The 27,885-nt window shown below is 43.5% G+C and overlaps 1 protein-coding gene across 10 annotated transcripts; it reads left to right on the top strand.

The window, feature by feature from the left end:
• Positions 1 to 27,866, top strand: RNPC3 (RNA binding region (RNP1, RRM) containing 3). 10 transcript variants are annotated; one of them, XR_011850517.1, is made up of 17 exons: positions 4 to 338; positions 437 to 484; positions 1,575 to 1,690; positions 2,395 to 2,478; positions 5,987 to 6,098; positions 7,486 to 7,554; positions 19,002 to 19,153; positions 19,485 to 19,607; positions 19,927 to 20,033; positions 21,936 to 22,118; positions 22,595 to 22,689; positions 22,769 to 22,827; positions 23,251 to 23,383; positions 24,683 to 24,750; positions 25,642 to 25,675; positions 27,357 to 27,430; positions 27,688 to 27,866. XR_011850517.1 is itself a non-coding variant. In XM_072129149.1 (16 exons), exons 1-14 carry the CDS (start codon positions 201 to 203, stop codon positions 24,740 to 24,742), a joined length of 1,479 nt encoding a protein of 492 aa, XP_071985250.1. In that variant the 5' UTR covers positions 4 to 200; the 3' UTR covers positions 24,743 to 24,750; positions 25,642 to 25,675; positions 27,357 to 27,866. The 10 variants fall into 10 exon arrangements, 6 of the variants coding, with proteins under 6 accessions (XP_071985254.1, XP_071985250.1, XP_071985249.1 ...); XR_011850518.1 differs by having other exon boundaries at positions 27,739 to 27,866; XR_011850515.1 differs by having other exon boundaries at positions 25,642 to 27,430.
• The last annotated feature ends 19 nt before the right edge of the window (positions 27,867 to 27,885 follow it).

Genomic DNA, 27,885 nt, shown 5'->3' on the forward strand with positions numbered 1-27,885 from the left:
GTCAGAGCTGAGCGCATCTTACCGAGGCCTCTGTGGCGTCTTTTGCTTTTGCTGTGATCTGTATTGTAGTCGATAGGTGGCGCTGCTGGGTTGCAGAATGACGTTACGGCGCTGGTTGGCAGCCTGGATGGCGGAAGTGCAGGAAGTGTCGCGGAGTTTGGTAGAGGCATTGGCGGAAGTCTGACTGCAGTGATGGAAGAATGGAGCCTGTGGCCAGGAAAACGCTGCTGGTCCGGCATCTTCCCTCTGAGTTGAGTGCTGCGGAGCAGAGACAGCTGCTGGAGAAGAGCGGGGCGCAGAGCGTGCGCTTGTGTTCCGGGAGGACCCGCGGGAGTCTGGTGAGAGCCACAGGGGGCGCTGTGCCAGGGCTGGGGTGGGCTCATGGGGCAGCACGAGGCGATGGCTGTGACACGAATCTGTTATGTTTTTATTTCAGAAAAATGTGGCGTTTGCAACTTATCCAAATGAATACGCAGCAGCAAAGGTAAGTGCACCCCCTGACCTGCACTGTAATGTCCTCCGCAGCAGAGAGGGGGCGCTGTGACGGCTTCTCCAGGCAGTCTTCTACACTTTATCTTCCCATGCAGATCTATGTCCATAGTAACATGAGAAAACAAACCCAAAGTCCTGCACCCATCCTCCCCTTAATCTATCCCATGATATTCTAGGTTTGTATGGAGAATGAGGGAAATCAATTAACCCAAGGGTTAAACACACAACTGTGGTCGATCAGGGAACCATGGACTGCACATGGACTTACAGACGACCCTTAGTTACAGACATACCCCTCTGCCCACTGTGACCTCAGGTGACGTTCTCTGGCTGTTACTATAGTCCCAGACTGCAATGATCAGCTTTAAAGTGCTTGTAATGAAACTTTATTGATAATCCTTGGTCCAAATTCAGGAAAAAAATGTTGAAACTCCAATTGTCACTAAGACAAAAAATTTTTTTTTGGCAGGATCTGCAATTATAAAATATACAGTTTCGACTTACATCCATAAATCTCTCTAGCACCCCAAAAACCATCTATTCCCTACTTCAAATGACAGGTTAATGAAAATAAATATTTAAAAACAAGTGTACCGTATTGGAGGGACACACAGAAAACATAAGGGTGACACCACACAAGTTTATTAGCCTGTTCTCAATTTTTGAGTGAGATAGTCAGAGCTAATTTTCCAATTTGTAACACTTCCAATGTTTTCATATGGTTCAGTACAACCTACAGAGCCCAAAGTTCAATAGTGATGGCAACAAACCCTATAACAAACCCTATCAGCTATACATAAATGCCTGGCATTTAATCTACCTACATAAGGCATTATACCTGTATCTGGAGCCGCCAGCATCTACCCGGATGACTGACACCCAGGTGCACGTTTTGGAACGCTACCTTCAACCACCGCAAACACAAGCAGAATGCAATGTACCTCCTGCAGTCCCCCCATAATGATGTTGCACTCCCAGGCACCATGACAAGCCCAGCAATTACACTCTTGCCTTCTATCCTATACATAAGTCACTGACAGTGATGGAAACGCTTTAATCTTTGCATTTTTCCCTTGTTCCAGGCTCTTTCAGTGCTTCACCAGCTCAAAGTGCTCAGTCATACTCTAGTTGTTGAATATGCAAAGGAGGATGATGTCCACCTACCTGACCAGCCTGGATATTCTGAGAAGAAAAAGAGGTTTGTTACCCCCTTTGCTCATTCAGACTGAATTATGTAGCTTGGCCTTTAACCCCTTTTGTGACGGAGGGTCATTCGTGCCTGAATGTCAATTCAGTTCCGTTATGTTCTTCTTTAAATGACAATATCTTTGGAACGGCTTTGCATATCATAGCATTTTTTTTTACAAGTTTTCTTTTTTCAAAACGTGATTTGATTAGCAGAAAAATTAGAAAAAAATCTGTCCGCATTTAGTCATATGGAAGTCATGAAGGGGTTAAAAAGAAATAAGGTCTCCAAACATGTTTAAAAAACAAAAACAAAAAAAAACAATAGAGCGTTTTTAGCTTATCCCCCCCCCCCCATCATGTTGGGCACAGCACCATGCACTATGCAATGGTCATGAATGGTATTGTCATTCTCTATTCTACTCTACACATCCAACGCTCAGTGTATGGCGTGTGCCTGGAGCACATTAGCTGTAGGTCCAGTTAATATCTCCATTAGGTCTTCAGCTTTTTGCATGAGTTATTGTGAGCCAGAACCTGTAGTGGTGGAACTGATGCAGATAAGATCTGGCTCGTTATGTCTTCTCTTATTATTTGGATATGTCATCAGGCTTAAAGGCCTTTTAGCATTTAAACACTATCTAAAAGATAATACAGGACATTGTTTTTAGTAATACCACATCTGATATTATTTCTTTTTCCATTTACATATTTTAGCAGTGGTGAGAAAGCAGACGAAAGAAAAGACGCAAAACTTCCAGAACAGGTGTCGATTGAGAGAGGCATAGCACCAAATCACGGGTTTGTCATTGTAAATGTATATGTGTTTGGTGTGTGCAGAAGTCGCAGTGACCTGGAGACAGCCTATAGATGATTCAGATGCTTCCCAAATTCCCAGTAAAATAGTGAAATTGGAGCTTATACTTTTAATAGAGTTTGTTAAAATCCACTCTCAAATAACTGTGTGTGAAGAACATAAATTCAATGGATATATATTTCTCTCTCCTTGCCTCTGCACCTCCATGACACCTTTCATTTATCCAGAAATCTTAAGAGTGAAGCCGTTCTCATTAAAGTGTGACTTTTTTATGATTAGACATTCTGTAACCTAATGAGGGTACAGTGGGTAGAAGGAATTCTGGGAAAATAAGCAAAGTTTTCCAGGATGGGATGAGGAAAACCACACCTCTTTTAGGTACCTTGTAAGTCAGCTCCCTTGACATGAAGAATGACCTACAAGAGGCCTTATGACATGATGTGGGATATATATACTGTCTATTAGTGACCTAGACTCCACTTCATAGTCCTCCATGATGAAGAGAGCCACTACTACTCACAAAGAAAGATATTGAAGAGGAAATGTTTCGTTTTTTTCACCTTGCTATGTGACCATACGCATAAAATAAATATCAGCTGGAATGTAGCCGATTCATGATGCTGCTTGCACAATGGGACCATCAAGTCCATATGAACTGCACATCGGGGAGGTATCACAAATCCACTTTAACAGATCCCGATTGTGTCAGAAGGCAGTCTAAATGATCTTCTAAATGATTAATGGCAAAAAATGTCAATCCTATAATTTCATCACATGTTTATTATGTGTCCATGAGCCTTTTCAGACCAGGGATCACCCCATGATGTGTGATTATTTAAAACCTAGTCTAGAGGTCAGACTTTGGATGGTTATACAAGTCTGTGTATACAGGGAGATTACACTGTGTGCCTATGACAGGTGCGGGAAACTGGGATTATTTCTGCGTAGCCTTTGGATGATCTACATTACTGTGTACAAATACATCCTAGTTAAATATTAATGGAACATTTTCAAGGTTTTGTCCTGATTGTTATGTAATTGAACTTCGGGTCCTGAAATCTACTTTTGATTTAAAATGTGCCTACCTATTACTTTTATGTAACCTACTATACTTAAATTTGGAAGAATACACACAGGCCTCTTGTGATGACATCTCAGGTTTTCTCCAGTTACTGGGAGAATGACTGCATAATACTTCATGCCGCACATCATGGTCATGTATAGCATCATGTACATTACTTCATGTCACACATCATGGACCTGTATAGCATCATGTACATTACTTCATGCCGCACATCATGGACCTGTATAGCATCATGTACATTACTTCATGCCGCACATCATGGACCTGTATAGCATCATGTAGATTACTTCATGCCGCACATCATGGACCTGTGTAGCATCATGTACATTACTTCATGCCGCACATCATGGACCTGTATAGCATCATGTACATTACTTCATGCCGCACATCATGGACCTGTATAGCATCATGTACATTACTTCATGCCGCACATCATGGACCTGTATAGCATCATGTACATTACTTCATGCCGCACATCATGGACCTGTATAGCATCATGTACATTACTTCATGCCGCACATCATGGACCTGTATAGCATCATGTACATTACTTCATGCCGCACATCATGGACCTGTATAGCATCATGTACATTACTTCATGCCGCACATCATGGACCTGTATAGCATCATGTACATTACTTCATGCCGCACATCATGGACCTGTATAGCATCATGTACATTACTTCATGCCACACATCATGGACCTGTATAGCATCATGTACATTACTTCATGCCACACATCATGGACCTGTATAGCATCATGTACATTACTTCATGCCGCACATCATGGACCTGTATAGCATCATGTACATTACTTCATGCCGCACATCATGGACCTGTATAGCATCATGTACATTACTTCATGTCGCACATCATGGACCTGTATAGCATCATGTACATTACTTCATGTCACACATCATGGACCTGTATAGCATCATGTACATTACTTCATGCCACACATCATTGTCATATATAGCATCATGTACATTACTTCATGTCACACATCATGGACCTGTATAGCATCGTGTACATTACTTCATGTCACACATCATGGACCTGTATAGCATCATGTACATTACTGCATGCCGCACATCATGGACCTGTATAGCATCATGTAGATTACTTCATGCCACACATCATGGACCTGTATAGCATCATGTAGATTACTTCATGCCACACATCATTGTCATATATAGCATCATGTACATTACTTCATGCCACACATCATGGACCTGTATAGCATCATGTAGATTACTGCATGCCGCACATCATGGACCTGTATAGCATCATGTACATTACTTCATGCCGCACATCATGGACCTGTATAGCATCATGTACATTACTTCATACCGCACATCATGGACCTGTATAGCATCATGTACATTACTTCATACCGCACATCATGGACCTGTATAGCATCATGTAGATTACTTCATGCCACACATCATGGACCTGTATAGCATCATGTACATTACTTCATGCCGCACATCATGGACCTGTATAGCATCATGTACATTACTTCATGCCGCACATCATGGACCTGTATAGCATCATGTAGATTACTTCATGCCGCACATCATGGACCTGTATAGCATCATGTACATTACTTCATACCGCACATCATGGACCTGTATAGCATCATGTAGATTACTGCATGCCGCACATCATGGACCTGTATAGCATCATGTAGATTACTGCATGCCACACATCATGGGCATGTATAGCATCATGTAGATTACTTCATGCCGCACATCATGGGCATGTATAGCATCATGTACATTACTTCATACCGCACATCATGGACCTGTATAGCATCATGTACATTACTTCATGCCGCACATCATGGACCTGTATAGCATCATGTACATTACTTCATACCGCACATCATGGACCTGTATAGCATCATGTAGATTACTTCATGCCACACATCATGGACCTGTATAGCATCATGTACATTACTTCATGCCGCACATCATGGGCATGTATAGCATCATGTACATTACTTCATACCGCACATCATGGACCTGTATAGCATCATGTACATTACTTCATGCCGCACATCATGGACCTGTATAGCATCATGTAGATTACTTCATGCCGCACATCATGGACCTGTATAGCATCATGTAGATTACTTCATGCCACACATCATGGACCAGTATAGCATCATGTACATTACTTCATGCCGCACATCATGGACCTGTATAGCATCATGTAGATTACTACATGCCACACATCATGGACCTGTATAGCATCATGTAGATTACTGCATGCCACACATCATGGGCATGTATAGCATCATGTACATTACTTCATGCTGTTTTTTCAGTCCTTGTCCTATTCATTATTAATGTGTTATGTGCATTTACATTAATTTTTATATTTCCACTGATTATTCCTTTTTTCAGACTTCTATTTCCAATACGATCCAGCCTCAAGTACTTATACCCTCCTCCTACAAGCACTGTATTGGCCAATATTGCAAATGCCTTGGCAAGTGTTCCTAAATTCTATGTACAGGTAAATAGTCTCTCTTTTATAGGCTGTTCTGTAAAAGATCTGGTTATTTTTGGGTAGCCACTTGCTGCTTTTGCTGCTTGTGTATAATTTTGCAGTAAATCTGGACCACAAATATATTTTCTGTATTTGGAGGTTAAACCCAAAAAATGCACAAGAGAAAATCCCTGCTCTCCTTCATTCTAAATTACTGTAATTTGTTCTGCTCCACTTTTGAATCAATTTACAAGTAAAACTACAAGGTACTGTATATTAACACCTTGCTGACTTTATACATAGTAGTATGTCACGGTCGGAAGGTGACATACTACTACGTTTCTCTTCTGGCACAGGCTGCCGACCAGTGCCCCGAGGCTTTGTGGTCTTCTTCCGGGAACGAGTCTTGCCTTTTAGCAGGACCCGGCTGTAAGACACTGAGCGCATGCAGCAGTTGTAGTTGGAAATGTGTTCTACACATAAAGATCTAATCCCTGTATTTAGTAGCTCAAAGTACCACAGGCCTGATGAGATTGTTATTATTAATATGACAGGAACATGCTTCAAGTTACTGTAGAACTGAAGATGGATGAGTCTGAAGAGAGGCTAGCCCTCTAAATTTGACTCATCTCAGATGCATATGACTCTTCTCTGGCCACTTTCACATTACTTGGGAGCACAATTTTTTCCTTTTTTTAGCTAAAAGGGTGTTTTCATGTAAGCGTGGTGATTGATTTCTTGAATGGACATTTTATATCCTACTTGAGGTGGCTACTAGTTTAAGGGATTACATATTTGACCGTGGGCACAAAAGGGGGATAGTGGATAACACTTTTATTTTTGCACAACCCTGAAATATCCTTAACTAAGCCTTTCTTCCCACTAGCCACCAGACCTGGATTAGATATCAGTAGCAGATTGTGTCTTTGACTGTTCAAAGCATCACACAGTGCTAGGATCTATATCTCTTTACTATTATTTATTTTTAGGGTTCCTTGAAATTATTCTTTAGGGCATGCATCTGAATCTACTGGTCAGTTGCATTAAAGGGAACTTGTCACCAGGTTTAGGATACCTTAGCCAGCAGAGTAGGGCTGGTTACCACAGTCCTGTTGTTCACTCCTTTCACATGTTTTCAAAAGAGTCATCACATAACAGCTCCTGCAGAATAAACATTTTTAAAAACAGGTAAACTAGACTGACAGAACTAGGATCACCATGAATGAGACCTGTGGAGAATGTTAAGAAGTCTTAACAAAAGATACTCCAAGTATAAAATACTTAGCTATTTGTCATCAGACGTCCGTAAAAAATTGTGATTTTCTATACCTCAACAACTGCAGACACTACATGATAGTATAAAGCATTTATCTGCCTCAATAGACTTTAATTCTTGACATTTATCTTATTCTAGGTGTTGCACCTAATGAATAAAATGAATTTGCCTGCCCCTTTTGGACCACTTACTGCTCAGCCTCCCTTGGTAAGTTTTTGATTTGGTGATTAGAACATTAAAAAAATTATTTAATTTGCATTCACACTACGGCTGGCCGAACATACGGCCGCACGCTGGAGAAGGTGGGGGGAGAGCTGCTCACCCCTCTCCATAGGAAACAGCCATGCACTGCCGTACACGTGGGGACAGAGAGCATAAATCGATAAAGCCATCTATAGGGACGGAACTTTCTTAAAACTTATTTTTATATTATTACCGTGTCTACTCGAGTATAAGCCAAGTTTTTTAGCACAAAAAATGGCTTATATTCGGAAAACAAACAAACGGTGTACTCACCTTCCAACACCCCCTTGGCTGGTCCTATTCTATACAGCAATGCTCCAGCATTGGCACACACTATGATGTCAGCGTGCGGCTGACGACACAGAGCATCACTCTGAGGAGCTGCCGGGAAGGGGGGAAGCGTCGGATGGTGATTTTTTTTTTTTTTTTTTTTTTTTTTTTTTTTTTGTGACCAATGCATTTCCTACCCTCGGTATATACTAGAGTCAAAAGGTTTTTCCAGTTTTTTGTGTTAAAGTTAGGGGTCTCGGCTTATACACGAGTATATACAGTATTTCTGTAATTTATTGACTTCATTTTTGTGAATTAATTTTGAAAATGGGTATAAAACAGCCAATCCGGTAGCCAAGGTTTTCAGTATTACATTGACAGAGAACCTGTTAGCAGCACTAAGATTGTGAGCTGCCATGACTGAATGTGCCCTAATATGAGCGACCATAGGCTGTCATGGCAGCTCACAATCTTAGTGCTGCTAACAGGTTCTCTGTCAATGTAATACTGAAAACCTTGGCTACCGGATTGGCTGTTTTATACCCATTTTCAAAATTAATTCACAAAAATTAATGTCCGTGTTCATTCCACATTGTATCCTTATTAGAGATGAGCGAACACTAAAATGCTCGGGTACTCGTTATTCGAGACGAACTTTTCCCGATGCTCGAGTGCTCGTCTCGAATAACGAACCCCATTGAAGTCAATGGGAGACTCGAGCATTTTTCAAGGGGACCAAGGCTCTGCACAGGGAAGCTTGGCCAAACACCTGGGAACCTCAGAAAAGGATGGAAACACCACGGAAATGGACAGGAAACAGCAGGGGCAGCATGCATGGATGCCTCTGAGGCTGCTTAAACGCACCATTATGCCAAAATTATGGGCAACAGCATGGCCATGACAGAGTGACAGAATGAAGCTAGATAGCATCTAAAACATGCAATAATTGACCCTGACACTATAGGGGACGGCATGCAGAGGCAGCGGCAGCAGGCTAGAGAGTGTCATGGCGACATACCCTAAATGGACTCAGGCTTCAAACCAATGGGTGGCAGAGAGGAACCAAAGGAGGTGAGCAAGAAGTGCTCAAATAATATCGGTACATGATAAAAGTTTGCCAGTATATTTTGTGGATTACACAGCAGGGTGGCGACAAAGTTAACATGGAAGCCATGAAAACAACCCAAAATTCTGCCTGACACAGCTCGTTTGATAAGGGGACCATGTATGGAGGCAGTGAACTAGTAGTAGATTAAAGGTGCTGCAGTTAAAACTATGTTAGTTGGATCTTGGCATGGAGCTGGCGCTCCGCTGCCAGGCGAGCTTTCGCCAATCCAAGCCCCTGTCTCTAGGCTACTCCCCAAACAGCACTTTTGTATAAGATCAAGTGTAGTAGCGTTCTTATAAGTTTAGGATATGCCGGGTGAGGGGAATGTAAACAGATACGCAAGAAGCGCATGATGCGCATGGAGCTGGCGCTCCGCTGCCAGGCGAGCTTTCGCCAATCCAAGCCCCTGTCTCTAGGCTACTCCCCAAACAGCACTTTTGTATAAGATCAAGTGTAGTAGCGTTCTTATAAGTTTAGGATATGCCGGGTGAGGGGAATGTAAACAGATGCGCAAGAAGCGCATGATGCGCATGGAGCTGGCGCTCCGCTGCCAGGCGAGCTTTCGCAAATCCAAGCCCCTGTCTCTAGGCTACTCCCCAAACAGCACTTTTGTATAAGATCAAGTGTAGTAGCGTTCTTATAAGTTTAGGATATGCCGGGTGAGGGGAATGTAAACAGATGCGCAAGAAGCGCATGATGCGCATGGAGCTGGCGCTCCGCTGCCAGGCGAGCTTTCGCAAATCCAAGCCCCTGTCTCTAGGCTACTCCCCAAACAGCACTTTTGTATAAGATCAAGTGTAGTAGCGTTCTTATAAGTTTAGGATATGGCGGGTGAGGGGAATGTAAACCGATGCGCAAGAAGCGCTGAAATAATATCCCTAAATGGTAAAAGTTTGCAAGTATATTTTGTGGATTACACAGCAGGGTGGCGACAAAGTTAACAACTTTGATGTGGAATCCATGAAAACAACCCAAATTTCTGCCTGACACACCTCGTTTGATAAAGGGACGATGTATGGAGGCAGCTATATGGACGACTTTTGGAGGTAGCAATGGAGACAACGTGTGGAGGCTGCTATGGAGACAATTTAATTTGGATAGTGCCTGTATGTGGCAGTCCCAAACATTTTTCAAACCAGAGGAGCAGGTAGGTGGCCCTCCAGTAAAATGGGATAGATTGAGTGCCTGTATGTGGCAGTCCCAAAAATTGTTCAAACCAGAGGAGCAGGTAGGTGGCCCTCCAGTAAAATGGAATAGATTGAGTGCCTGTATGTGGCAGTCCCAAAAATTGTTCAAACCAGAGGAGCAGGTAGGTGGCCCTGCAGTAAAATGGAATAGATTGAGTGCCTGTATGTGGCAGTCCCAAAAATGTTTCAAACCAGAGGAGCAGGTAGGTGGCCCTCCAGTAAAATGGGATAGATTGAGTGCCTGTATGTGGCAGTCCCAAAAATGTTTCAAACCAGAGGAGCAGGTAGGTGGCCCTCCAGTAAAATGGAATAGATTGAGTGCCTGTATGTGGCAGTCCCAAAAATTGTTCAAACCAGAGGAGCAGGTAGGTGGCCCTGCAGTAAAATGGAATAGATTGAGTGCCTGTATGTGGCAGTCCCAAAAATGTTTCAAACCAGAGGAGCAGGTAGGTGGCCCTCCAGTAAAATGGAATAGATTGAGTGCCTGTATGTGGCAGTCCCAAAAATTCTTCAAACCAGAGGAGCAGGTAGGTGGCCCTGCAGTAAAATGGAATAGATTGAGTGCCTGTATGTGGCAGTCCCAAAAATGTTTCAAACCAGAGAAGCAGGTAGGTGGCCCTCCAGTAAAATGGAATAGATTGAGTGCCTGTATGTGGCAGTCCCAAAAATTCTTCAAACCAGAGGAGCAGGTAGGTGGCCCTCCAGTAAAATGGAATAGATTGAGTGCCTGTATGTGGCAGTCCCAAAAATTGTTCAAACCAGAGGACCGGGTAGGTGGCCCTCCAGAAAAATGGAATAGATTGAGTGCCTGTATGTGGCACTCACAAAAATTGTTTCAAACAGAGGACCGGGTAGGTGGCCCTCCAGAAAAATTAAATGCATGAAGTATAGCAAGAGCCAGTGGGCCCTGTCAAAAAATAGCCATTTTCCTCTGCTTTACTGTACAAAGAGGAGGAGAAGGAGGAAAATGAGGAGGAGGAGGAGGAGTGGATCAATTATTCAGGTTGAGCTTCCTTCACCTGGTGGAGATTGGAAATTCTGAGAAATCCAGCCTTTATTCATTTTAATAAGCGTCAGCCTGTCAGCGCTGTCAGTCGACAGGCGTGTACGCTTATCGGTGATGATGCCACCAGCTGCACTGAAAACCCGCTCGGACAAGACGCTAGCGGCAGGGCAGGCAAGAACCTCCAAGGCGTACAGCGCCAGTTCGTGCCACATGTCCAGCTTTGAAACCCAGTAGTTGTAGGGAGCTGTGTGATCATTTAGGACGATGGTATGGTCAGCTACGTACTCCCTCACCATCTTTCTGTAAAGATCAGCCCTACTCTGCCGAGACTGGGGACAGGTGACAGTGTCTTGCTGGGGTGACATAAAGCTGGCAAAAGCCTTGTAAAGCGTACCCTTGCCAGTGCTGGACAAGCTGCCTGCTCGCCTACTCTCCCTCGCTACTTGTCCCGCAGAACTACGCACTCTGCCGCTAGCGCTGTCAGAAGGGAAATACTGTTTCAGCTTGTGCACCAGGGCCTGCTGGTATTCATGCATTCTCACACTCCTTTCCTCTGCAGGGATGAGAGTGGCAAGATTTTGCTTGTACCGTGGGTCCAGGAGAGTGAACACCCAGTAATCGGTGCTGGAATAAATTCTTTGAACGCGAGGGTCACGGGATAGGCAGCCTAGCATGAAATCTGCCATATGCGCCAGAGTACCAACGCGTAAGAATTCACTCCCCTCACTGGCCTGACTGTCCATTTCCTCCTCCTCCAACTCCTCCAACTCCTCTTCTTCTGCCCATACACGCTGAACAGTGAAGGACTCAACAATGGTCCCCTCTTGTGTCTCGCCAACATTCTCCTCCTCTTCCTCCTCATCCTCCTCCACCTCCACCTCCTCCGATATGCGCTGAGAAACAGACCTCAGGGTGCTTTGGCTATCAACAAGGGAATATTCTTCCCCCGTCTCTTGTGACGAGCGCAAAGCTTCCGACTTCATGCTGACCAGAGAGTTTTTCAACAGGCCAAGCAGCGGGATGGTGAGGCTGATGATGGCGGCATCGCCACTGACCATCTGTGTTGACTCCTCAAAGTTACTCAGCACCTGACAGATATCAGACATCCACGTCCACTCCTCATTGTAGACTTGAGGAAGCTGACTGACCTGACTACCAGTTCTGGTGGAAGTTGACATCTGGCAGTCTACAATCGCTCTGCGCTGCTGGTAAACTCTGGATAACATGGTCAGTGTTGAATTCCACCTCGTGGGCACGTCGCACAACAGTCGGTGAGCGGGCAGTTGGAGGCGGCGCTGCGCTGCCCTGAGAGTGGCAGCATCTGGGCTGGACTTCCTGAAATGCGCACAGATGCGGCGCACCTTCGTGAGCAAATCAGACAGATTGGGGTATGTCTTGAGGAAACGCTGCACTATCAGATTTAACACATGGGCCAGGCATGGCACATGTGTCAGTCTGCCGAGTTGCAGAGCCGCCACCAGGTTACGGCCGTTGTCACACACAACCATTCCCGGCTTGAGGTTCAGCGGTGCCAGCCACAGATCAGTCTGCGCCGTGATGCCCTGTAATAGCTCTTGGGCGGTGTGCCTTTTGTCGCCTAGGCTCAGCAGTTTGAGCACCGCCTGCTGTCGCTTAGCGACGGCACTGCTGCTGTGCCTAGAGCTACCGACTGATGGCGCCGTGCCCACGGATGGTAGTTCGGAGGAGGAGGTGGAGGAGGGGTGGGAGGAGGAGGAGGCATAGTAGGCCTGAAACACCTGGACCGAGGTAGGCCCCGCAATCCTCGGCGTCGGCAGTATATGAGCAGCCCCAGGGTCAGTCTCGGTCCCAGCCTCCACCAAGTTAACCCAATGTGCCGTCAGCGATATATAGTGGCCCTGCCCGGCAGCACTCGTCCACGTGTCCGTGGTCAGGTGGACCTTGTCAGAAACGGCGTTGGTCAGGGCACGGATGATGTTGTCTGACACGTGCTGGTGCAGGGCTGGGACGGCACATCGGGAAAAGTAGTGGCGGCTGGGGACCGAATACCGAGGGGCGGCCGCCGCCATGAGGTTGCGAAAGGCCTCGGTCTCTACTAGCCTATAGGGCAGCATCTCCAGGCTAAGCAATCTGGAGATGTGCACATTAAGGGCTTGGGCGTGCGGGTGGGTTGCACTATATTTGCGTTTCCGCTCCAGCGTCTGGGGTATGGAGAGCTGAACGCTGGTGGATGCTGTGGAGGATCGTGGAGGCGACGATGGGGTTTTTGGGCCAGGGTCCTGGGCAGGGGGCTGACTAGCAGCTGACACAGGGGAAGGAGCAGTGGTGTGCACGGCCGGAGGTGAACGGGCTTGTTGCCACTGAGTGGGGTGCTTAGCATTCATATGCCTGCGCATACTGGTGGTAGTTAAGCTAGTAGTGGTGGAACCCCTGCTGAGCCTGGTTTGGCAAATGTTGCACACCACAGTCCGTCGGTCATCCGGTGTTTCCTTAAAGAACCTCCACACTTCTGAAGATCTAGCCCTCGCCGCAAGAGCCCTCACCACGGGAGCTTCACTAGTTGACAGTGGCGCTGATGCACCAGCTCTGGCCCTGCCTCTCCGTCTGGCCCCACCACTGCCTCTTCCAACCTGTTCAGGTCGAGGACTCTCCTCCGTCTCAGAAGCACTGTGTTCACCCGGCCTCTCAACCCAGCTTGGGTCTGTCACCTCATCATCCTCCGATCCCTCAGTCTGCTCCCCCCTCGGACTTCCTGCCCTGACAACAACTTCCCCACTGTCTGACAACCGTGTCTCCTCATCGTCGGACACCTCTTTACACACTTCCACTACGTCAAGAAGGTCATCATCACCCACAGACTGTGACTGGTGGAAAACCTGGGCATCGGAAAATTGCTCAGCAGCAACCGGACAAGTGGTTTGTGACTGTGGGAAGGGTCCAGAAAACAGTTCCTCAGAGTATGCCGGTTCAAATGGCAAATTTTCCTGGGAGGGGGCAGACTGGGGGGGAGGAGGCTGAGGTGCAGGAGCTGGAGGAGTGGGGATTTCGGTGACATGGGTGGACTGCGTGGAAGACTGACTGGTGGTGGACAAATTGCTCGAAGCATTGTCAGCAATCCACGACATCACCTGTTCGCACTGTTCTGGCCTCAACAGTGCTCTACCACGAGTCCCAGTAACTTCAGACATGAACCTAGGGAGTGTAGCTCTGCGGCGTTCCCCTGCTCCCTCATCAGCAGGTGGTGTCTCACCCCGCCCAGGACCACGGCCTCTGACCCCTGCAGTAGTTGGACGCCCACGTCCCCGCCCTCGTCCTCTACCCCTAGCCCTGGGGTTAAACATTTTTAAAATGAGAGTTATAACTTTTTTTTGTGTGTTTTTTTGTGTTTTTTGTTTTTTTTTGTGTTTTTTGTTTTTTTTTGAGTTTTTAGAACCAAACAATCCTATCCTATTGCTATGGCTATTTTCTAGCCAAGTATCAAAGGAAGCACACTACTATGCCAGATGAGATGACACTGAGTTATTGCCTAATAGAAATCCAACCCCTACTGAATTTTGCCACTTCAGCCTTTGCTATGGATATGTGCGCCACTAAGCGCAGAACACAGCGGTCGCAAGTCTCACTACAAATTGCTCAGAATTGGCAAGTACATGCACTGCAGAAACTACAGCCACCAGCAGATCAACCAGAAATCAAATATATAGAACGCTACTGTAGGCTTCAAGAAGCTATTTGTATTCTCCTATGGCTATTTTCTAGCCAAGTATCAAAGGAAGCACACTACTATGCCAGATGAGATGACACTGAGTTATTGCCTAATAGAAATCCAACCCCTACTGAATTTTGCCACTTCAGCCTTTGCTATGGATATGTGCGCCACTAAGCGCAGAACACAGCGGTCGCAAGTCTCACTACAAATTGCTCAGAATTGGCAAGTACATGCACTGCAGAAACTACAGCCACCAGCAGATCAACCAGAAATCAAATATATAGAACGCTACTGTAGGCTTCAAGAAGCTATTTGTATTCTCCTATGGCTATTTTCTAGCCAAGTATCAAAGGAAGCACACTACTATGCCAGATGAGATGACACTGAGTTATTGCCTAATAGAAATCCAACCCCTACTGAATTTTCCCACTTCAGCCTTTGCTATGGATATGTGCGCCACTAAGCGCAGAACACAGCGGTCGCAAGTCTCACTACAAATTGCTCAGAATTGGCAAGTACATGCACTGCAGAAACTACAGCCACCAGCAGATCAACCAGAAATCAAATATATAGAACGCTACTGTAGGCTTCAAGAAGCTATTTGTATTCTCCTATGGCTATTTTCTAGCCAAGTATCAAAGGAAGCACACTACTATGCCAGATGAGATGACACTGAGTTATTGCCTAATAGAAATCCAACCCCTACTGAATTTTGCCACTTCAGCCTTTGCTATGGATATGTGCGCCACTAAGCGCAGAACACAGCGGTCGCAAGTCTCACTACAAATTGCTCAGAATTGGCAAGTACATGCACTGCAGAAACTACAGCCACCAGCAGATCAACCAGAAATCAAATATATAGAACGCTACTGTAGGCTTCAAGAAGCTATTTGTATTCTCCTATGGCTATTTTCTAGCCAAGTATCAAAGGAAGCACACTACTATGCCAGATGAGATGACACTGAGTTATTGCCTAATAGAAATCCAACCCCTACTGAATTTTCCCACTTCAGCCTTTGCTATGGATATGTGCGCCACTAAGCGCAGAACACAGCGGTCGCAAGTCTCACTACAAATTGCTCAGAATTGGCAAGTACATGCACTGCAGAAACTACAGCCACCAGCAGATCAACCAGAAATCAAATATATAGAACGCTACTGTAGGCTTCAAGAAGCTATTTGTATTCTCCTATGGCTATTTTCTAGCCAAGTATCAAAGGAAGCACACTACTATGCCAGATGAGATGACACTGAGTTATTGCCTAATAGAAATCCAACCCCTACTGAATTTTGCCACTTCAGCCTTTGCTATGGATATGTGCGCCACTAAGCGCAGAACACAGCGGTCGCAAGTCTCACTACAAATTGCTCAGAATTGGCAAGTACATGCACTGCAGAAACTACAGCCACCAGCAGATCAACCAGAAATCAAATATATAGAACGCTACTGTAGGCTTCAAGAAGCTATTTGTATTCTCCTATGGCTATTTTCTAGCCAAGTATCAAAGGAAGCACACTACTATGCCAGATGAGATGACACTGAGTTATTGCCTAATAGAAATCCAACCCCTACTGAATTTTCCCACTTCAGCCTTTGCTATGGATATGTGCGCCACTAAGCGCAGAACACAGCGGTCGCAAGTCTCACTACAAATTGCTCAGAATTGGCAAGTACATGCACTGCAGAAACTACAGCCACCAGCAGATCAACCAGAAATCAAATATATAGAACGCTACTGTAGGCTTCAAGAAGCTATTTGTATTCTCCTATGGCTATTTTCTAGCCAAGTATCAAAGGAAGCACACTACTATGCCAGATGAGATGACACTGAGTTATTGCCTAATAGAAATCCAACCCCTACTGAATTTTGCCACTTCAGCCTTTGCTATGGATATGTGCGCCACTAAGCGCAGAACACAGCGGTCGCAAGTCTCACTACAAATTGCTCAGAATTGGCAAGTACATGCACTGCAGAAACTACAGCCACCAGCAGATCAACCAGAAATCAAATATATAGAACGCTACTGTAGGCTTCAAGAAGCTATTTGTATTCTCCTATGGCTATTTTCTAGCCAAGTATCAAAGGAAGCACACTACTATGCCAGATGAGATGACACTGAGTTATTGCCTAATAGAAATCCAACCCCTACTGAATTTTCCCACTTCAGCCTTTGCTATGGATATGTGCGCCACTAAGCGCAGAACACAGCGGTCGCAAGTCTCACTACAAATTGCTCAGAATTGGCAAGTACATGCACTGCAGAAACTACAGCCACCAGCAGATCAACCAGAAATCAAATATATAGAACGCTACTGTAGGCTTCAAGAAGCTATTTGTATTCTCCTATGGCTATTTTCTAGCCAAGTATCAAAGGAAGCACACTACTATGCCAGATGAGATGACACTGAGTTATTGCCTAATAGAAATCCAACCCCTACTGAATTTTGCCACTTCAGCCTTTGCTATGGATATGTGCGCCACTAAGCGCAGAACACAGCGGTCGCAAGTCTCACTACAAATTGCTCAGAATTGGCAAGTACATGCACTGCAGAAACTAAAGCCACCAGCAGATCAACCAGAAATCAAATATATAGAACGCTACTGTAGGCTTCAAGAAGCTGTTTGTATTCTCCTATGGCTATTTTCTAGCCAAGTATCAAAGGAAGCACACTACTATGCCAGATGAGATGACACTGAGTTATTGCCTAATAGAAATCCAACCCCTACTGAATTTTCCCACTTCGGTCTTTGCTATGGATATGTGTGCCACTAAGAGCTAAACACAACGGTAGCAAGTCCCCCTGCTAATTCCTCACAAAATGGTAAAAGATGCAAATTAAAATAAAAAAAGTAGAACGTTATTGTAGCCCTAAGAAGGGCTGTTGGGTTCTTTGAGAATCACTCCTGCCTAACAGTAAGCTAATAGAACACCCTAACGCTTTCCCTGACCAGCAGCAGCTCTCTCCCTAGCGGCATCCAGAGACAGAATGATCCGAGCAGCGCGGCCAGCGGCTAGTCTATCCCAGGGTCACCTGATCTGGCCAGCCAACCACTGCTATCGACGTGTAAGGGTACCACGTCATGCTGGGTGGAGTGCAGAGTCTCCTGGCTTGTGATTGGCTCTGTTTCTGGCCGCCAAAAAGCAAAACGGCGGGAGCTGCCATTTTCTCGAGCGGGCAAAGTATTCGTCCGAGCAACGAGCAGTTTCGAGTACCCTAATGCTCGACCGAGCATCAAGCTCGGACGAGCATGTTCGCTCATCTCTAATCCTTATGCATTTTTTCTGCATCCGTATGTCGTGTGTGACAAATATGTGACACTGGACAACAAATTACATCAACCTAGAATGGGTTAAAAGTGTACGAATGCAGATATGAAGTGAGAGGACCCGACATTTTCCGTTAGGGTTTTGCCATGCAACCTGGACATATAGCTGGATTATGGCCAATCTGGCAAATTGATGCTACGGCGACTACCCATGGTTATGATTGGCCAGTGGCCCATAATAGTGGGTCACTGATACGGGCTTCAATTTGCCAGAATAGTGTTTGGCCAACAATACAGCAATGTGTCCAGTTCGCACAGCCAAGACCCGAATGCAGACATACATCTTTACTTGTGTTGTGTCTGTTCTGCAATGATTTAGGTACATACGTGGGCAAAGATGGGCATATGGTAAGAAGTGAAATAATTCTGGATATGGATAAAAGTAAAAAACAAACACATCTAGATCATGTGAACGTAAAATAAAAAATGACAGCATGTCAATGTGGAAAAGATGAAGTTATTTATTTAACCAGCATGAACAGTGATGTTTCGACTCATGTGAGACCCTATGATAAAGCATGCGTTTAAAGTATTGCTGTTTATCCTGGGTGAATAAAGAACTTCATCTTTTTCACATTGATACCCTGGAGTACAGTCGCCTTTTTCCTTGGATTAATCAGATCTTATGAACAGTAAACTTCTACCAAAATATAAAAATATTTGCCACCACCATACATCTGTGGTGCCTCAGGTCTCCCAGAGAAGCAAAGCATTGGCCCTATCAGAACTTAACGTGGTTCCGTCGTGTTTCTTTGACCACTAACATTGAGGAATAATTTAGCCTTCCCCGTATAATTTACATTCTTGACGGTTTTTAACGCAGTATGCAGACTACTTGGCTATGCCATACCCTCCAGTGCCTCCTGACCTTCCTGAGAACCCCCCACTGCCAGAGTTGGATGATGATTATGATATGGATGTGTCCAGCAGAGAAGAGTCCGAATATGAAAGTGGTGATGAAGAGGAAAAAGAGAGGTGGGCAAAAAACATGTTATAGTAATAGATGTGAGAGCAGGTACTGGTATAAGAAAGAACATCACAGGCACCATAGATATGTGATTTAACCCACTTAGATTTGCTTCTGGCAAAACCCAGTAAACTATCTATGCGCTTGAAGGCACACAGCTTTGCCTTATAATGTACCTTCTTTGTATTCAGAATATCGTGGACGGCTGTACAGATCCATGCAGAGGCATTCAATATATAGTGCTACATTATGAATGACAGATGCCTCTGTGTATTCTCTTGGCTGTGACCCCAGCGGTACCTGCCCTTACATTGTCACTAAATGTCTGTGTTTACTTAGGGCTGCTCGTCTGAAAGAACTGGTAGATCTGTTGCCTAAAAGATCTCGGATTAAAAAAGCACCTCACCCTCGGAAAAAGATGAAGATAAAGGATCTAATAATGGCTCCTGTCACACAACAAAGGTGAGTACGTCTTACTAATCGTGCTGTTCTTAGCTATTTAATAGCAATGAACATATGTAGATCAGGTGTAAATAATGCTTGTAGGAGTAACTTATAGGCTTTTATTATGAGATAAAGAAGGGCGGTTACATTTGATGGAGCTTTTTAGGTACTTCATTCTACTGTTAAATTAGGTTTAACTGCAGAACTAGACAGAGTGGATGTTGTATTGTAGAACTTTTATTATAATGTACAATTATGTTAAAATATTTCAAACAATATGTTTGTTTGTGCAAGTTTCTAAGTGTTAATAAAGTTTGACTGTCTTTTGTGACTCCAGCAATCCGCATGTACGTCTGTCACCTTCTGAAGTTTTTGAGCAGCCGAGTGTAATTGGGCCGAAGAAATTGGAACTTCACATTCCTGCTGATATAACGGCTACAGATGGTGAGTGTAGAACAAAATCCAAAGCCTTTGCTTTTCCACTATTGTTGCCTGTTGAAAGAATGCTTTATATTTTAACCCCTTCCCGCCGGGTCCCGGTGCATGGAGAGGGCCGAGCCCTCTCCATAGCCGGTAAGTCTTTGCTGCATATTGCAGCAAAGGCTTACCGGTAACAGCCGCGATCAGTGCTAGCACCGATTGCGGGTGCTTTCACGTCGATCGCCGTCGGCAATGCTGTCGGTGGCTTCAAAAAGATGGCGCTGCCATCTTGCCGCGGATCGTCGCTCCCCGATGACATCACGGGGATCGGCAATCCGTTGCCATGACAGCTTCGGGTTTTAAAGGGAACCCGTCACCACTATTTTCATAAATACAGGTAGTGGCAGGTTCCTATAGAGCTCTAGTAACTATCTGACACCCTGCTTTTAGCTAAAAATTGTTCCCCTCAGATCCCCATAAAATCAGAGTTATAATCTTGCCTGGTATCTATGCAGCTTTGGAGCTAGTCCACGGGGGCGTGGCCTAATGTCATGTGACCAGGGTGACATCATCAAAGGTCCTTGAGCTACTTAATATGAAAACTATACCCCATGTACATATCTGACCACATAAAACCATCACAGCAGCCTCCATGGACTACCACTCCTCTCCATGCAGGCTGCTGTGATTTCATTTGATAAAATATGCTGTGATTTCATAGTGTACAGTTCCTAATGCTACAAAAGCTATAGGACCTGCGATGATGTCACCCTGGTCACATGACATTATAGCAGCATACAGAGATAGGGATGGGGAGGAGCTGCTGGATTCAGCCCGAGGAGGCCACGCCCACCTGGACTACATGTAGCCATGCTTAGTTACCAGATAAAACTATAAAGTTGAATATATGGGAATCTCAGGGGCATAATTTTTAGCTACAAGCAGGGTGTCAAATAGTTATTAGAGCTCTATAGGAACCTGTCACTAGCTGTATTTGTGAAAATAGTGGTGACTGGTTCCCTTTAACTCATTCATTACAATGTGCTATCACCACATTGCAATGAATGAGGAGTAAAATCCCCATATACTGCCATATTGCAGTATGGCAGTATATGGTAGGATCGATCAGACAACCTAGGGTTAAAGTACCCTAGGGAGTCTGAAAAATAGTAAAAGTAAAAGTAAAAAAAAAGTTAAAAAAAAAAATTATAATAAAAAAACCTAAAAATTCAAATCACCCCCCTTTCCCTAGAACTGACATAAATATCAAAAGGTCGCACAGTCCTAAAAATGATAGCAATGAAAACGCCATCAAAAGTCGCAAAAAATGACACCACCCACAGAAAAAACTAAAAAAGGCCAAGTCGTTAAGGGGTTAAATACCCATGTATGGGCATATGGGGCGATTACTTTCATATTTTGTAATGACTGCACGCGCCCCTTGATCTGCTGGAAGTATCAGGACCGGGGAAATGAAGTCCTGAGACCTGATCCTGCTAGGTTACCTAATTTGTGGCTGCTATACCCAAAACTGAAATTTGGAAACCTTACTATATGGATGACCCACAATAGGGTCTTGTACTTACCATGGTAATGTCTCATTAGTCGTTAATTAATAAACAATGCATCAAACTTATAGTGACCACACACACACACACACACACACACACACACACACACACACACACACACACACACACACGCATAAACTTCACACTAGTGTTTATCATAAGTCCCATTGTTTGGGAAGGGTACAGCAGATTACTATTGCCTGGTTCCCTTTGTAAGACATTGACACTGGAATAAATTATTGCATTGAGAAAACAATGAAAATAAAAATGTGTTTGATATCACAGCGTCCGCCATGACTCAAGCTCTACAACCGTCATGTTCTTGCTAACACATCATTTATTTTGTATCCAATAGCCATGACTCTATGTCTGGAGACCCAGGTGGCCACTGAGGCACATGATGAAGTTTTGGGATTTGGGAAAATTTATCCAGTCACCGAGCCTAAGGACAAGGTGGAGAGTGACGAAGATGATGATGATTTGCCCAAGGAATTTATTTCCAGGAGGGAGTTGGAGAAGGGAAGACTTTCTAAAGATGGTAACTATGCAAAGATATTCACACGTTGTAACAAAGGCTATTCAAAGATTAATCTTTTTTTCCTTAAAACGATCTACAAGACTCAGAGGATTTTTATTAAAACTTAATTTTCATTTAAAATGTATTTGTAACCTAAACTGTGATCCATGTAGTAGAACTATATGATTGGGGATTAGGGCATTGGGTCCAATTTAGTCCTGTTTGATCCCCTTTGGGGGCCTTTGGGTTCCTAAATATGCTTCTTTTATTTTACTTGCGGTGTTCACATCTTGTTTTAACCCTCTGTTGTAAACTTACATCAACAACATTCTTGGTGTATATCTTTACAGCGCAGAGTAGCAGCTTTTCCAGAGATATAGTCATTTAAGGAAGTACATAGCAGAACGTCAAAATTTGACCTGGATATACAGGACCATAGTTCACAAAGGGGTTAATTATAAGATTCAGAATTCCAACTTATTTTCTTTTCTTTGCAGAAATGCGTAATCTGTCTGTGTTTAAGAACTATGAGCCCGGGGAGCCTAACTGCAGACTGTATGTAAAAAACCTATCAAAACAAGTTACGGAAAAGGTATGGCGATACTTTTTATACATTTGTTGGATTTCTGGAATACTCTTCATTTCTTATGAGGTTTGTTTTATTTTTCCAGGATCTGAAGTTTATATTTGGGAAATTTATTGATTTTTCATCTGACACTGAAAAAAACATGTAAGTTGTGTGTGTGTAAGTAACTAAATAGAAAGATTTTTGTCCATGCCATAAAATCTCTTGTAGTCTTCGTTGGAAACACAGGGAGCCATACAGCTTAGTGCTGCCAATAGGAGGCAAAGGGGGAGCGATCACAAGACACAAATCAGCAGATACTTGCCACAATCTGGTTCCAGGTCTATCCACAAACTGGGATCCGAATGAGTTAGCCTGACCCCTTACTGACAAAATCTAGCGCTGGTCACGCTTAGCTTGTTTTGGAGGAGTCCGTTTTTGTTAGACTCTTCTGCCTGCTCCCATGGTTTCCAGTGTCCTACAATGAAATGCACAAGAAATTTATGTTGGCAAATGTGTATGCATTGTCTAACCCAAGCCTTGTGCTAGTCATAAATCTTTTGTCTATTACTCATTCTGATTATTCAGGTTTGACATTCGTCTGATGACAGAGGGACGGATGAAGGGACAGGCTTTTATAGGTCTTCCTAATGAAGCTGTTGCGGCAAAAGCCTTGAAACACACCCATGGATATGTCCTCTTTGACAAACCAATGGTCATTGTATCCTTTTTATGCAATTAGTGCTTTTTTGCAGAATGTTTATTTTTATTTTCTCACTTAGTGGTGGGTTATAGCTATCACTGTCTAAAACGGGGTTAAACCCAAAACTTAAGTAGAAGACCCTTGAACTAAAGGAGTAGCGGATTAGTAATGCGGGTAGGTCACGAAGTTGCCTATACAATGCTGAAGTATACTCCATGCTCCTCCTAGTTATTCTCACAGTGGTCAGTTTAGAACCCGTTGCCTTGATAGTAGCTTTGTTTTTAGTCTCATGTTGCTAAGACCCTATCATAAGGGGCGTATTCCTTCTGATGCACTTTAGTAGTATTATTTGAGGTTTCACAATTTGGGAGGAACCTCAGCCTGGACCCAGGAACCTCACCCTGGTAACCTATGACTCTCCAGTTACTCAAAAACATAAGAAGTGTATGGTAAATACTTACTACCAATCACATGATAGGACCTGTTTGGATGGAAATTGTCCAGATTATGGTCTTACAGGTGGACCTATTTTTGGGATTGAACTCTGGGGAGTGCACCCATTTTAAACAGAGATAGCTGTAAAAGTCATACGGTGAAGTCTGTGATCCAGATTTTGGACATCTAAGGCTGGCCTGCATTCTACAGTGGATCCAAGTAAGCTGTTTTTGGATTGGGTTTTGTAGAGGGTAGCCGCCTCCATATCTGAACAAAGAAAACATTATGCAAACCTGGTGAATAGGTTTTCTTTGGCTGCTTCTTAAACGTCACATAATACACAAAGTACAAGGAAAAGAGTCGGTTCGTCCGGTATAATCCTTAGGACGTGTTTACACACTGATTTTTATTTTTAATGCGTTTTAAATGGAAACCAAAGGCTTCAGCTGTGACCCCATGCTGAGACAACATTGCGTTTAACGTGATGGAACCTTTGTATGTGAAAGCGGTCGGAGGCTTTGGATTGCACAATGTGTGATCGCTCCCGCACAATGAGAAAGCTGTTGTCCCTGAGCACCAGACTCCCTGGCCACTGGTGCAATTCACAAAGAGTAAAAATGTCCAGCTGAAGGAACTGCAGAGAATTCGGTAGGCATAATAAATCTTCTTAATTCTAAAATCTTGAAATCGCAAATGCTAGTAACAATGTTCCTTCAGCTGGAAATTATTGTTCTTCAAAACATCCCATAGTACTACATGAAGAGCAGTCTGCACATATTAGAACAACATTGGGTAAGTAGTTGCCTGCTGTAAGGCCCATTTATCCAAGTCTGTACTTTATTAAGAAGTTTTGCATCATTATTTACCTTAAATCATTTTCAGCAATTTGCACGATCAGCCCGTCCTAAACCTAACGCCGATAAAACCCACACAAAGCGATAGCAGTCAAGGTAAGTTATACAAGTCGAGTTATGCACCTAGGTCACTGGAAATCCAGAAGGAGACTTAAAATAGGATTGCTTTATCAATGAATACAAATAGTGCAGAGATAAGCGAGTGTCACAAGGGAAGCACAATTAAGTATAAAAAGTATAATGCGGAGTTTACTTTATAGGTTTCATTAAAATAAAGCAAATGCAACAAAAAAGAATACATTGAAAGAGAATCATCCCACAAGAGTAAAGTAAACATTTTAGATTTAAAGGAAATCTACCACTCGTGAAAAGTAAAAAAAAAAAAACCTTTGCATACTCGCCTGTCGTCCTCTTCATCCCGATCCTGGCGCTTTTCTTCTCTAATCTTGACACGCGGGGATCACCTGAAGAAAGAGTGTTTAAAAAAAAAAACAGGCGTTTGAGTACATAGGGCAGGGAGTGTGAGTGCAATATTGGGCACTCCGGGCTGATTATTATTCTCACCCATAATTAGCCAGACATTGCATTTTTGCGCTCTGGCCTGCTTTTTTTTTTTTAAAACATTCCTTCGGAGGATGACAGTTTGTGTTTTTTTACTTTTCGGGAGTTGAAGGTTTCCTTTAAGGGTGTAATTTTTTAATTGCGATTCTGGTTGGTCAGTGTGTCATGGACTGCTCTGTGTCCTGTTTTGTGGACCGGCCTTGGTGCCAAGAACATCTTAGTAATATGATGCAATGACTTCTCTGCTAAACAGCTGTGCATCATATAACATCTGAGCAATGTGGTTGGTCCATGAGTCGACTGAAACTGCACTAAGCAGTAGTCCTCTTGCAGGGCAGTTATGATCTAGTACTTTACTGTGTATTATGCCTTCTCTCAAGAGCACGGACATACACTGAAAACGGTTGCTGTTCTTCTCCTTTTAAGATGGCCGTTTAACTGCCGTTTGAGTTGACAAAGTGTATCCTTTCCTGTTGTATCCTTTGTGATTGATATCTGTAAGCCCCGCACAGGCATCAGATGTAAGATCCCTGCTGTATGTAAGCTGCAACGCATTTCCTGGTCTGGAAATTTGGAGCCAATTACAAAATCAAGTTTTATTCTTTATTATAATTTATAGATATATAATGTATAGTCATCCGAATCCTATGCAAAAAATAACAAAACATATAAGCAAAGTAATTACACTACTTATTGCATAAAAAACTCCTATACCTATTATCATATCATTAAACTTACTAGAACAGGATGGTCTTTCCATGGATTCCCCATGTATTAATCACCTTATTAAAAGTAGGATTTCATATGTCATCCTTGAACTAAGCAAACCTGCAAAATAACACGTTTTTTTTCTTTTAGAGAAAAAAAAAATATTCCTAAACTATGCAAAGTGACCAAGAGAAAACTATTCTGCTTTCCCCATTTAACCTAGAGCAGTGATGGCGAACCTTTTAGAGACTGAGTGCCCAAACTACAACCAAGCCCCACTTGTTTATCGCAAAGTGCCAACAGAGAAATGTAATTAGTGATTTATACTTCCTTCTCTGTCACAGCTACAATGATAATCCAGATCTGTCCACACCTTTCCACTCCTCCAGTAGTCCCAGGTAGCACTGTCACTTTAAAATAGCTTTGTGCAAAGCAAGTCCTGGGCTGTCTGGGACTGCAGGAAGATACCTGGAGTCCTTCTTGGTGATGGCCTGGGTGCCCACAGAAAGGGCTCTGAGTGCCACCTCTGGCACCCGTGCCATAGGTTCGCCACCACTGACCTAGAGGGTTCAGCTGCTGACACATGTTTGTCTGCAGGGTATTTGTCACATTTTTTTTAAATTTGCACAAAAGTTGCAATTTTTTTGCACAACTTATTCTAAAGTGCTTCCTACGTCAGGAAGTTACTGGAGTGATTTTGTGCCACAATATTCAACTTTTTGAATTATTGCTCATCATAATAAAATGACTGGGTTCACTTTATCAATTTTCCAACTTGCACCAGATTTATCATCAAGTGTAGGAGAGTCAGAAGTGACAAATTAGAAAACTGGTGCAACTGCAAAGAGAAGTCCCCCATGACTGTAGCTGAGAACAGTGTTGTAACCTTAAATAGAACTCGATGGGGTTTTTTTTTCATTTTTGTTCTCTTAAAATCCACAAAGGCGTATAAGGGCTTGTTTTTCTGAAGATCGAGTTGCATTTTCCATTAGCATATAAAGCGTTGGCAAAGTGTACAAGAAATTCATTTGGGGGGGGGGGATGCATTATTGGAATTGGTTTATGGGTTTCATTTTTACACTATTTCTTCCTGCAAAAAGAGATGCTATTTTTATATTTGGGTAGGGATACCGAGCTACCTAGGTCTTTGGTGGTTCCTGTTTTTTTGGGGGGGCAAGCTGTTGATTATAGTATTTTACCATTCTGGTTTTCCAGCCTCATATTCCTGCAATGTGCTGCTTTGGTTTCTGCTGATGAGTGCCGCTTCATAAGGGAAAACGCTGATGTCTCTTGCACATCTCTGTTCTTCCTCCTGAGCACCTTCTGACCTAGCTAGGGATAGGAACATGGTGCCACAGAATTGGGTAGCCAGAAAAGGGAAAGTACTTTTTTTTATTACAGCTAAAAAAACCGCTTTAACTCACAGAAATTAGACTAATGATTTCTGAGTTATGTCCAAAACTGGAAGATGCTGACACAACCACTGATTTATCCATTCATTTAATAGGTAAATGAAAAAAATCCACAGACCTTCATTGCTGGGGCCATTATCCTTCTATAATGGCATATTCTCAGGGATATACTATAGGTCTACTTTCTAAATACCCTTTTTATTGCTCACTGCATATAAGGCCGGTTAGTTTGACTGGATACAATAGTGCTGAATACTTAGTGGCACTTGGGTTTTGGTTGACTAGTAACCTTGTACTTATAGTTACACAATACTTTATTCTGTCTCTTTAATCATATATGTTGATTTTACAGGCTACACACGGATTCTCTCTTCAGAGTTAACATCTCTCTATCGTATTCCAGGTGAAATGATTTTGGGAATGGTGCAATTTCAGGACATTGAACCCAGGGTACAACACTGAGAAGTATTCACATTGTGCAATTTTTTTACTGTTCTGTTTACCATGTAAATAAAAACTTTTTAATTGGAATCTGGCTCTTTCAATAGCA

The sequence above is a fragment of the Engystomops pustulosus genome, chromosome 10, assembly GCF_040894005.1.
Source record: "Engystomops pustulosus chromosome 10, aEngPut4.maternal, whole genome shotgun sequence".
NCBI classification, from domain to species: Eukaryota; Metazoa; Chordata; class Amphibia; order Anura; family Leptodactylidae; genus Engystomops; species Engystomops pustulosus.